Genomic DNA, 12819 nt, shown 5'->3' with positions numbered 1-12819 from the left:
TTACTTTGTACAATAATGTAATCATTCTGTATCCATCTATCCTTTTTCTTGATTCATTGTTAACATAGAATCCAAAAATCCTTTTCACTAAAGATGCCAAATCCCAAAAAGTTAGTGGACTACGAGCAGCTTTTTCCCTGACCACCTTTTTCGACTGTTGTAAAGGAAGACATCCATACCGGCCCTTTTTGGGGCGTAACATGTGCGTGGGCTGGAGTTAGTAAGCGCTTACTCTTTATGGCCCATTGCTAACAAACTGATCCTTCATGGATCATTTACCTCAAATATTATCTCTCTTCCTCTTTTCTAAGCGATAGTCAAAATCACTCAAAATTAATCTAATCTACAATGATCGGAACTCAAACTTGAGTACAAGGGGGCGGATTGACTGCCCTGATCAATTGACCTAACCTACGTATGTAGATTAGTACACTTAAATGTAGGCATTCCTTCTCTCCAATACATAATTCTCTATCCCCCTTCTTTTTCCATTAAAATGTTTTCTTACACTTGCAAGTATCTCCCCCACTTTCAGAAAATGTAACTTTTAATTGTCTTTCTCTATGCTAGGTATGTCAACAATCTTTGTAAGTTAATTACAAGATTTAACTTTAATATAAAGCATGAAACATACTGGAATTCAAAGCTTCCCTTAGCTACTGAGCTTGTTATAGCAACTATAAACCAGGTGAATTAATTATGAAATTACTCATATAAAATTCCACCAAAAATAAAAGAAATTTCCTTTAACTTCGATCACTTTGACGCGACAGAACGCATCATTTGTACTATGTCCGAGGATTTATGAATCAACCTGGTCCCAACAAAAGCCAAGTAAGGTACTAAAGTCTAACCACCAACCTCACGTCGCCACGTAATCAAGCGCAGCTTAAACTACGTATGCCAAAGCACACCGTATCCGCGCTCTTTTCTCCCCTTCGTCAAACATTTATCACAGGTAGTGTTATCGGCTACTCCGCGCAATTGCTCTTGCTCTTCCTCTTCTCTCCCGGCTTGGCCAGTAAGCTCTTTACAGCTTCAATGGCGTCCGTACTGAATACGGTGTCGTCCATTAGATTATCGAAACTCAACGCCAGCCGAGTTCGAACTCAGTCCAATTTGGCGCCGATTTCTGTTTCGTTTACCAGTGAGTTCACTCGTCTGTGCTCCGTTTGGTTGCCGAGAATTCAAAATCCGGCAAACAACGTTTGAAACACTTTCAAGCTGCCCATTCAATTATTTCAAATTTTACTTCCATTTTCTTTTTTATTTTCTTAGCAATCTAATGACTAGTGAGATTTACTGATTGAGCTTCGTCTTATCTGTTTTTCTTTACACTGAAACGAGTTTGTAAACTTTTCAGGAAGAAGGCTTACGGTTAGGGCTGCGGAGACCGATACAAACGAAGGTATATTATCATATTGAGCTTGTGCATTTCTTTTTTCTCGAGAATTTTGATAGAGTGGAAGTGGATTATGGTGAGAGCTTTTGGGGATTTAAGGTTGCTATTTTTGTTTCGTTAGCTGTTGAACCTCAGGTACCCGATAAGGCACCGGCTAAGAATGGTTCGAGCTTCAATCAGCTTCTTGGTATTAAAGGAGCTTCTCAAGAAACTGTAAGTCGTCAAATGTTGGCTCATTATATAAGTTTTAGTACCTTTTCTATGTGCTCGGAATTTAGTTTCTTCAGATGATGCTAGAAGCTTAAGTTTATAATATACTTAACATGATTAAGGCGGATAATCGGAGTTTCAGATTTTTAGTTGAAATGCATCTTCTAGTAGATTTTAAGTTGATAGAGTTATAGTTGCAAGAAAAATGACACAAGATTTGAATATGTGCTTTGAACTGTACAGAATAAATGGAAGATTCGTCTTCAGTTGACAAAGCCTGTAACTTGGCCTCCCCTGGTATGGGGAGTAGTTTGCGGAGCTGCTGCTTCTGGTACGCTCGTTGTATATACCGAACCATCTATAGTTTCATAGTTTCTAGTTGCCTTATACTGTTGGTTTCATGATTGGAAATTGTCTATGGAGCTAATGAAGTCCCCTACAACTTACAATGCACATCAATATTCCTGTTTCCCATCTCCTCCCAATTTCCAATTTCAAGGGCTTACTTTACTTTGGAAGTTCCTGCAGTAGTACTGCCATCTTATCGGGGATGTGCTGTTCTCCATTAATACTTTCTTCCTTTTTAATACAGCTACTAAATTTCATGATTTGTTTCTGGCTTGGTCCGTTAAGCCTATAATGTTATACTAACCACACATTTAATGTTTATTGCTGATTTAAAGATTACACACCACTGCCAGAATATTTTCCTTTTGTAATGAATTTGGTCAGAATCTCAACTTGGAGATCCATTAAGGATAAAGAACTGCCACTTCACATTAATTTATTGACGTTAAGAATTTGGTTAGTATATGGACTTGGAGATTCATTTAGGATGTATTACTGCCAGTGCCAGTGATGAGTAATTTATTGATTTGAGACAAGAGCACGGTGTGGGAGTGGTCAGAAGTTTTTGACAGGTCATCTAATATTAGTGGAATTCATTAAACTTCTTGAAATATTTAATGTTTGCAATTCTAGTAATATTTCCTACACTTCTTCTCTGTCCATAAATTACTTTTGAGGCAATTCTTTCATGTTGCAGGAAATTTTCATTGGACTTTTGAGGACGTTGCCAAATCAATAGTTTGCATGTGTATGTCTGGCCCTTTTCTCACTGGCTATACCCAGGTATGCTTTAATTGGAATGCGAAGTTTGGTTTTGCTTTTGATCTAATGAGGTCTTTATACTCCAATAACTCCCTGGCCTTTTTTAGACACTAAATGATTGGTATGACCGAGAAATTGATGCAATTAATGAACCATATCGTCCAATTCCCTCGGGGGCAATATCTGAGAATGAGGTAATGGTGTACTTAACTGTGTTTTGTATAAAAAAGAAGGGATGACGACTACATTTTTAATCCTGTTATTTTGTTGTTAAATTTTCCCTCAGGTTATTACTCAAATCTGGGTGCTGCTTTTAGGAGGCCTTAGCTGTGCTGGTATATTAGATGTGTGGGTAAGTAATTGAAATGGACTGGCTCTTTCTTACCAATGTAAATATTTAGATCAATATCAATCATGAATTTATGTCCTTTTTAGGCAGGACATAAGTTCCCCATAGTTTTCTACCTTGCTTTGGGTGGATCCTTTCTATCATACATTTACTCCGCTCCACCTTTAAAGGTAAGTTTCCCCCACTATCAACAAATCAAATATTCCAGAAGAAACTTTGCTTAACCCCTGACTAAGCTTCATGAGTTGTTGCAGCTGAAACAAAATGGATGGATTGGAAATTTTGCCCTTGGAGCAAGTTATATCAGTTTGCCATGGTGCGATATCCTCTACATGATCTCTTTTTTGTGAATTTACAAAAATTGAATGATTCAAATAAGGGTTCAGAGCTCGCGATTTGATTTAGGAATCCTTTAGTAATTAAGATTGACGTGATTGTTTATGGTACCTAGATTTTTCTTGAAATTTAAAGAAGTTTTATCTGGTATGCTACATGCAGCCAAGAACTGCATTGAATTGGATAATCATCATTCCTGCTCGTTCGTTGAATTGGATACCTCTTAGGAATCTTGTTATAATGTAGCTCCCATTAATTAGGAACCGTCACCAATATATTCTTGTAATTTGGTTAACTGCTAGAAGCTGTTTTAGATTCACTGTGTTGGGTAACGTATTTTGGTTCAATCTTTTATTGATAGGTGGGCTGGTCAGGCATTATTCGGGACCCTTACACCTGACATAATTGTCCTCACACTCTTGTACAGCATAGCTGGGGTATGTTTCTGAAAGAAGTTCAATTATCTTAGCACGTGTTTACAAAAGATGATCTAACTGACAGTGCATATATTTCTGCCACATTTCAGTTGGGAATTGCTATTGTAAATGACTTCAAAAGTGTTGAAGGAGATAGAGCAATGGGACTTCAGGTCGTTTATTTTCTGTTTTACAATATTGTAAACAATCTTAGATGCAGACTTTGTAACATTATTGTTGCGATGCTGTTTGCAGTCACTCCCTGTAGCTTTCGGTTCGGAAACTGCCAAATGGATTTGCGTTGGCGCCATTGACATCACTCAGTTATCAATCGCCGGTATGTTGTGTTCATGCAGAGCAATTTAGGTCAAAGAGATTGTAATTGTTGAAGCTGGTTTTTGTGATCATCGGACGTGTGGGTTATGTTGTTATGGTTGCAGGTTATCTGCTAGGGGCTGGTAAACCATATTATGCTTTAGCTCTCGTTGCTTTGATAGCTCCCCAAGTCTTTTTTCAGGTAAATCATTTTTAAAAGATTGCTATTCTTTCTAAATCAGTTTTCCTTTTATTACCACAGATAGATATATGTTATGCTCTTATGTTTAGATTGCGAAAGTTTCGGCATTGCTTATGCTAAATTTTTTGCTCTGCAGTTCAAGTACTTTCTCAAAGACCCTGTCAAGTATGATGTTAAATATCAGGTATTGCTTCAAACCTTACTTAACATAATCTGATTTTGCACCATCCAAGAATCAGATATTCAAATCTGCTCTATTTACATTCCAGGCCAGCGCGCAGCCGTTTCTCGTGCTTGGTCTTTTGGTAACAGCATTAGCGATGAGTCATTGATATTTTGAACGCATGGCGCTTGGGCACGAGATGAAATAAAAAGAGAGATATATAGAGTGGCAATCACACAAATCACCGAATGCAGTACTTTTCCAGTCGTGTACAACAGCTACTGCTAAATTATGTCTCCGTGACTTATTGTACCAAAGTTTTGCTGATTGATTGAGAATCAATTTACTGGGAAGTTGCTGTTGTAAATATTCTTCTTTTAGCAGTGTCATCTTTAGGTGAATGGTGGATCAGTAAATTCATTCGGATAAAGCAACAATCTGTTATTTATGCTCTTGAAAGGAATTTGACTGTTTGTTTTGTTACAATTTTGACTTAATGTTACGTGCCTCGCTTGAACATAACTAGATTGTTGAACTTAAGCTATGAGATTGTAGTTGGACCTTTCGAAATCCAAGAAATTAGGATTATTATAGCAATCTGAACCCTAGTAATTAGAAGTTCCATTGAGACCTGGTCAGTGATACAGTTAGTACAGAGAATTCCAAGCCCAACTTCAGATACAAAAGAAAACACAAGGGTCACACATAGTGGCAGTTCAGAGACTATACTGACAACATACTTGGGCAACAAGTAAGAAAACTACAACCAACTAGGAGCCATCCTACAACTCTAGTTGGAGCAAAAACACTAGAAGCGAAAAAACAAAAATGAGAGGCCTTGAGCTTGGAAAGTCAATAATGAACATGTTAGCGGCTCTTGGTTTTGTACTTGGACTCATCAATGGGGATGCCTTCCTCAGCAGCACGCTCTCCTCCAGACTTGTCCTTGGTGCTGAGCCCTCCTTTTTTCCCCATCTCACGGTACCCTTCATGGCCTATCTGCTCCTTCCTAGTCTCGCCGCCACGGTGGCCCAACTCCTGGTACCCTTCATGACCCACCTGCTCCCTCCTTGTCTGCCCTCCGCGGCTCCGCCCTTCACCACCACAAAAATACAGAATTAGCCAGGTTAATAATGTGGAATTACACTTAAGACCCGAGAAACAATTACACAAAACAAAAGCCATGGAAAGAGTGGTTTTATTTTACCTTCAGCAAGGTGCTCTTGAGCCTCGAGGCTCTTGCCACCAGTTCCACCAGGGACAACAACCTCTCCCTGCCTTGCCTTCTCGTCTAGTTCTTTTCTTTTGCTTGGGTCACTTCTTTCCTGCTCTGATGCCATCTCCTTTGAACTTCAAGTCTTTCTCACAAACTCTGAACTTACTATATATTGGAAGTTGAAATGAAATCTCTGCTAATATGCAAAGTCGAATTGGAGGGAAATGGGGTGTTTATAAAGAGGGAGGCTTGGAAGGTGAGTGAGGAGGCTGAGAGAAGGAGGAGGTGACACGTAATAGCTGTTGAACTATGCTGTGATGACACGCAGGTGCTTTTGTCAGTGAAGATGCAGTGAGAAGGACGCGAGTCCATAGCAGCTTCATGGTCATCACTAATTCTCTGTCTTGTTTCTTTTCTTTTCGTGTCCCAGCTCATACTCATAGGCTCCAGTGCAACCGCAAGGTTGCCAGGAGATTCGAGATGATCCTTTCTTTTAGGATGGCTCTGAGATGAACTTTAAGATCAGTGTAACTTTCCATTTATAATTCGGCATCCGACCCTAATTTATAATTAGAATTGAGTGGGCTTTTAGACTAGTAATTAAGGAACCTTATGATCAGTGTAATCTTCCTTTTTTTTAAAAAAAAAACACGATCCTATTTTTCCACCCACAAATATTCCTAAAATACCCTTTTAATTATTACCTCATTCCTCTTTCCTTTTATTCACTCTGCTCATTTCTTCTCTCTCTTTGACAGCCTACATATCTCTCTCTCATTTTTGTTGTATCTTATTTTCCATCTCTCACGCTCCATCTCTTTCTGTCTCACATGTTTACTATACATCTCTCTATGCCTCAATGGAAACCACACCATCTCTCAAATCAAACTTCCTCTGGTACAGCAAGACCTTGTTCTTCTTCATCAAATATTCCACCATGTATTTCACTCTTCATCACATTTTCATGCAAACAATAGGGTTCGTGAGAACTTGAGAAGTCTACATCTTTTTTTTTTTTTTTTTATCTCTTTTTTTTTTCTTTAAGTCCTTTAAAGTCATTTTACAATAGGGTTAAATTTGTCTTTAAAAGTTTAAAAATAAAGTGGGTGGGAAAATAGGACAGGTGAGTGGAAATAGCAGCACTCTAAATTATATAGAAAAAAAACCCTAATTTATTGATCACTTGTGTGTGTGTGTTTTTTTTTTTTTGCAGTCAAATAAATGCTCACTTGTTGATAATTAAGAAGTCTGCAACATTGTATCCCTCTAATCTAAGTTGTGAAACGACTACAAAAAAAAAACAAAAGAAGTCTGCAACCTTGTATCCGTCTAATCTAAGTTGTGAAACGACTACATAATACAACAATTACTCTGCATTCTTTTGGTTTGTTTTAACCGTTTTGTGGAAAGGCTGACAGACTTACGCCGCGTGGAGATATATGAGGAATTTTATATACTACCCCTTGATGAGAAACAAAACAATAAGAAACAACTAACATCTAACATCTTTTAGAATTAATGCAATTTTATTGTATAAAATTAAATTAAAATAGTAAAATTTTAATTGCATGCATCCGTAATGGTTGTTCAATAGTTCAATGCAATAGAAAAAATACATCAATTAATTTATTTTTTCAAATACATTCAAAATTGATCTCTTTTTAAAGATCTCTTTGAGAATATTGCAATGGTACAATTTTTAGTGTTATAAAATTTATCCCTTTTATTTTATTTGAGTATGTAAAAAAACATGTAAGTATATATAACTATTGATATGAAGCTATTGAATTGTACAATTGAAAGTAAAATTGTAGTTCAATTCAATAGATGTAAAAAAAGATCAATTTATTGAACTATTGAACAACCATTGTGGATGCTCTTAACAAAGACCGATTGGCTATACGCACAAACCACTTTTTTCTATCAAAATCACCAAAATTTCTTACAAGAATCCTAAAAATTCATGGAGCACTGCAACTACCTAACCAAAGGAAAGCTAGTTATCTTGATTATACTACATCATTTAGATACCACTACATTTTGTATCACAATCTATGTAAGACCCTAATAAATAAGGAAAAAAAATGAGAGAGAGAGAGAAGAGAGAAAAACCATACCGTACAGTGAGTGTGATAATGATACCATACATCAAACGATATATCAGGATGAGTGATGCTGAGATATTGTAAACTACTAACAGGGCGTCGATATTCTATGGCATCAGTTGTAGGAGATCCATCATGAACAAGGAGATGAGCAAAAGTGGACATGGGAACAATGACCTCCTTAGCACCATCCATGTGAGCCTTGTTTAAAAGCTCTTGAATATACTTGTGTTGGGATAAGAAAACACCACTAGCAGTAGGGACAACTTCTACACCAAGAAAATAATTAAGGGACCCCAAATCCTTAATAGAAACCATTGGGCCAGATGCTGGATAAAGGTAGAGATAGTAACAATGTTGTTTCCAATAACAACAAGATCATCAACATACACCAAAAAATCAATAATATCACCATCCTTACGATAAATGAATAAGGAAGCATTATAAACAGCCAAGTAGTTGGATCATAAACAGATCCTCACTAATAGAGCCATCCATAAATGCATTATTTATGTCAAGTTGATGAATAGGCCATAGGGTAGTAAATGTAAGATAGAAGACAACTCTGATAGTAGTAGGTTTAACTACTGGGTTGAATGTGTTAGCGAAATCAATTCCAAGGCGTTGGTGGAACCCCTTAGCCATCAAACGAGCCTTATACACGTCAATACTACTATTAGGGTGCCGCTTGATGCGGAACACCCATTTGCAACTAATGAGATTCTGAGTAGGAGAGGCAGGAACAAGCTCCCAGGTTCCATTGCGAATGAGGGCATAAAATTCCTCGGATATGGTGGCACACCATTGAGGATCTCGAACAGCTTGGGAAACACATGTAGACTTCAAGAGAGAGGTATGAAATGCTTTGTAACAATGTAGAGATGCTTAGGTTTAGAAATATTATTTTTGTGATGAGTGATCATTGGATGGTCATTAGTGAGGGTTTGGGGATAGGGCTTTGGAGGAAAAGGAGAAGAGAGAGTATCGAGGGAAAACTAGGTGTGTCCTAAAAGAGGGGACTAGGCTGGGCTGGGAGCTAGATGGGCCTACGACGTCAGGGGTAAATGAGGGATTTGGGTGGGGTTTAGAGAAGATGTACTGGGGCTAATTGGGTTGTGGGCTAGGTGGGCATACGGCTTCAGAGGATGGGAATGGATTTTGGTGTGGAGAGAGAAAGGGGGGGGAAGAGAGAGAGGAAGATGTTGCGTAGATTTAGCTCCACCAAAATGGATTAAGCTGCATCCTCAACTTGTGATACTCGCAAGTGCACGAGCCGTTGGTAGTTTAGCGTATGTAAGTGCGAGGTCGATTCCACAGGGATTGGTGATTGAATGATCCAATTTAGTTTCCCTACACAAAACAGAAATGAAAAAGAGGAAATAAATAAAACAAGGAAGAAAGAAATAAGTAACTCAAGCAAATAAGTTCCCAAGTTCAATTAGATTAATGGATTGATTCTAGCTAAAGTATGATTAAGCCATGGTGTGTGGTCATAACCTTGTGTTCCTAATTCCCTAATTTGATCATTTGTTGTCTAACCTAAAATTAAGCATTAGGAACCCATTAAGCATAGAAGAACATTTTAAACAACCAAGCATGTATCTAATCCCTGTTGTCGAATGTCCATACATACTCTTCCTATTCATAGTTCAATTCGAATTAAAGCATGGTGTATACTCTTAATTCAAACCAAGATAGCTAACATGCAAACCTAAATGGTGATCAATCATTCAAACTAGCATATTAACTTATAAGCATAATGAATAAGAACAAAAACCATAATTGAAACTTGGAAACTAATTCAACTTGAAAACTTAAGAAAAGAATTTACATAACAAAAAGTAAAGTGGAACTAAGAAAAACTTAAGGAGAATTTCAGCACAAATATTTCATTACTACAATTGAAAACTAGAAAATGAAACTAAGAGAATTTGAGGAAGAGAAGGGAAGGGAGCTCTAGAGAAGTGTTTGAGAGCTCCCCCCCTTGGGGTGTGTTTACAAGCTTGGGAAACCTCACTATATATAGGCCTAAGGAAGCTGAAAATCTGAATTAAGTATGGCTAATGCATACAACACTTGTTTTATAAAATCTGAAATGGTTGATGCACTTCACTAATGCATACAACACTTCCATTATAAAATCTAAAATGGTTGATGCACTTCACTAATAAATCCCACCAGCAGCCCTAGCTCATCTTCATGTCACCATGACCAAGCTTCCAACCAGAAATAATAGCTCATCCTGAGGTCAGCATGACCAGCAACTTCAAGGGCTTACGAATTGGGCTTCCCTTAAGCAAATTAAGACTTTAAGCACTCAAACTTGAAGTTCAGAATGTCTTCTTTCCAGCCATATATCATTTGGGCCAATCCAAGGTCGGAGGAGGAAGTTAAGGCCAAAACAAATTGCTAACTCATTTTGCGCGCTGATAAAATCCATCCTGAGCATGGCTCTGTGTTTGCTAGGTAACAGACTCCAAAATTATCCAATGGGGCTGAATTTCGGATATGTTATAGTATACACCCATTGGAACAACTTTCATGAAGAATGTGGCCTCATCCGAGCTATGTAGGTTGCTGAAACAAAGCTTGCAATATGACCTACGAAACTGGGCTGGCAGGGGACTGTAGCCAAAATTGAGTTTGTCTTTAAGCTCTTCATCCATTCATCCAAATTAGGCCCTAACATGCATGGATTGCATCATTTACTATCCAAAGCCATCATTATTACCTAAAGCTCAATGAACTGAAAGATAAACACAAAAAGGATTAAAAGCACAAGTTTAACTCAAAAACATAACCAAATCATAAGCTAGAAGGGTACAAAATGATATACAATTATGAACCGATCAGAAGACACCTCCGAGGCTGGGAAAGATTGTGAAGATGCGTCAGCGAAATGAGCAGCAGACGATAAGGACGACGCCAAGGGAGGTGGCAACATAGTAGATGTGTGGCGGAGAGGGACATGGGAGACAATAGGGAGAGATTACCATGCGAAAAATAAGGTGGGGGAAACTTCGAGAGTAGTGGCATCTAGAGAGGAGAAGGGGAATATGGACTCATCAATCCAAATGTGACGAACATAAAGATACAATGAGAGTCAAGACGAAGACAATGATAGGCACTTTGGGAGAAAGAGTAGTCAAGAAAGAAACAAGTACGAGAGTTAGACAAAAGTTTATGAGAGTTATATAGGCACAACCATTGGAAACATAAGCACCCAAAGGTGCGAAGTTTAAGGTAATTTGGATTTTCATGGAAGATAGCAGTGTACGTGGCTTCGTTGTCGATGGTGGTGGTGGGCATATGGTTAATTAGGTATGTGGCTATTTGAAAAGTGTAAGACCAATAAGAGAGTGATAAAGAGGCATGATGAATTAGTGTTAAGCCAGCTAACGACGTTCCGCTATGTCGTTGTATTCAGGTGTATGCGGAGGAAGGGTAAGGTGTTGAATGCCATGAGAAGCAAGGAAAGTTTGAAGTTGGCCAAACTCAATTCCTCCATTAGAGAAAAGGGAAGTGATAATGGTTTTAAAATAGTTCTCAACAACAAACTTAATGTTAACAAAAACAAAAAATACATATAATTTGAGTTTTATTGGGTATGACCAAATGTAGCGCATGTATGATCAAGGAAAATGACAAGGTGGAATACAAGTATGAGGAACTTCCCATCATTACCTTCGCCGGGCACTAAACAATTACCTTTGTGCTCATCTTTGTATACTTTTCTGTACTCTCCACATAACCTTGCTCGAGCCGCACAACATTGTATTTGCAATTGGAAACTTACATAGGTAGTGCAAGCATGCTTGGACACCCAACCCATTTGTTTTTCTACTAATTATTCACTCATGGTATCAGTAGCACAATTGTAATCTCATTCTGACAAAAGCTGAAATAGATACAATCAGTGGCTAACCATGCGTTTTAACTAATAAACCAATTTTCTAACTTTAAATTAATGCTCACTGTTGCATTCCTAAAAGGACACAATTTAATGTGCAAACAACCAATTAAAAATACCCGCAAGTGCACGAATCTATTGAAGTATAGATTATGTAAGTACGGGGTCGATCCCACGAAGAACTTGTCGGCTTCCTATAAGTTCTAATTTGAGTACGTAAAGAACACTTAATTGACACACCACAAATGCACAAATGCAAAATGGAAACTAAAAATGAGTAAAGAAGTGTAAAAGAAATGAAACAACACAAGAAAACTAAACAAAAACACAAACAGCATTTTCTATCACCCTTTTATCACCCATTTATCACCTATGAACAGTGCTAAAGCGACCGGTCGTCAGGTAAAAGCGACCGGTCGTTTTTGGGCAGATTCGAAACTCAAAATTTGACTTGAAAAGCGACCGGTCGTCAGGTAAAAGCGACCGGTCGTTTTTGGGCAGATTCGTTTTCTCTGTTTTTCAGTTTCGACCTCTGTCCAGTGTTTTGCCTATAACTTTCCAACCGTACGTCCAAAATTCACGTTCTTTATACGGTTGGATTCAGCACAGAAAATGGAAGAACACAACGCGGACCAAAAGTCCAAAATAATTACAGAAAGAAATAAAATTCAGTAACAAAGACACGTAACGTGTCAAACACGCAACTCACACACACATTGGGGGGGGGGTTTTGATTTGGTTCAAGTGATCTATTTCTATTGCATGTAAGTAAATGGACTTCGAATTTAAATGAGAATGGAAGAGATGAATTATCAAGATGTGAAATCAAAATGTAACAATCACTAGGGTTTCGGAATCCACCCTAAACAATTCTACCCAAGTTCATGAATACTCAAGTGATGAACTCTAAACGTGTTGATGAAGATGTTCGCAATCAAGACCATGGGTCGTGGCTCAAGACGCATTGATTCTCTCTAATATACGTAAAGTGCATGGTTCGTGCTACAATACTTGTGCCCTCCTCATAACCGAACCTAGGTATGGTTCGTACTTCGATTCAATTACAAGGAGAACCCATTAAGTTC

At 38.0% G+C, this 12819-nt stretch overlaps 2 protein-coding genes across 2 annotated transcripts; one reads left to right on the top strand and one right to left on the bottom strand.

The window, feature by feature from the left end:
• The first annotated feature begins 961 nt into the window (after window positions 1-961).
• G4 (UbiA prenyltransferase family protein) lies at window positions 962-4989 on the top strand. The gene is made up of 15 exons (XM_021972166.2): window positions 962-1147; window positions 1364-1408; window positions 1524-1615; window positions 1856-1943; window positions 2658-2743; window positions 2830-2916; window positions 3009-3074; window positions 3158-3241; window positions 3326-3387; window positions 3769-3844; window positions 3934-3996; window positions 4079-4160; window positions 4264-4340; window positions 4477-4524; window positions 4610-4989. Exons 1-15 carry the CDS (start codon window positions 1042-1044, stop codon window positions 4670-4672), a joined length of 1125 nt encoding a protein of 374 aa, XP_021827858.1. The 5' UTR covers window positions 962-1041; the 3' UTR covers window positions 4673-4989.
• A 76-nt stretch (window positions 4990-5065) lies between these two features.
• Window positions 5066-6123, bottom strand: EM1 (Stress induced protein). Its single transcript, XM_021972164.2, has 2 exons — window positions 5711-6123; window positions 5066-5597 (listed from the first exon to the last, which is right to left on the bottom strand). Exons 1-2 carry the CDS (start codon window positions 5841-5843, stop codon window positions 5371-5373), a joined length of 360 nt encoding a protein of 119 aa, XP_021827856.1. The 5' UTR covers window positions 5844-6123; the 3' UTR covers window positions 5066-5370.
• Between the last annotated feature and the right edge of the window lie 6696 nt (window positions 6124-12819).

Source organism: Prunus avium, chromosome 6 (assembly GCF_965620075.1).
Source record: "Prunus avium chromosome 6, drPruAviu1.hap1.1, whole genome shotgun sequence".
NCBI classification, from domain to species: domain Eukaryota; kingdom Viridiplantae; phylum Streptophyta; class Magnoliopsida; order Rosales; family Rosaceae; genus Prunus; species Prunus avium.
This window is presented reverse-complemented; position numbering and strand designations above follow the sequence as displayed.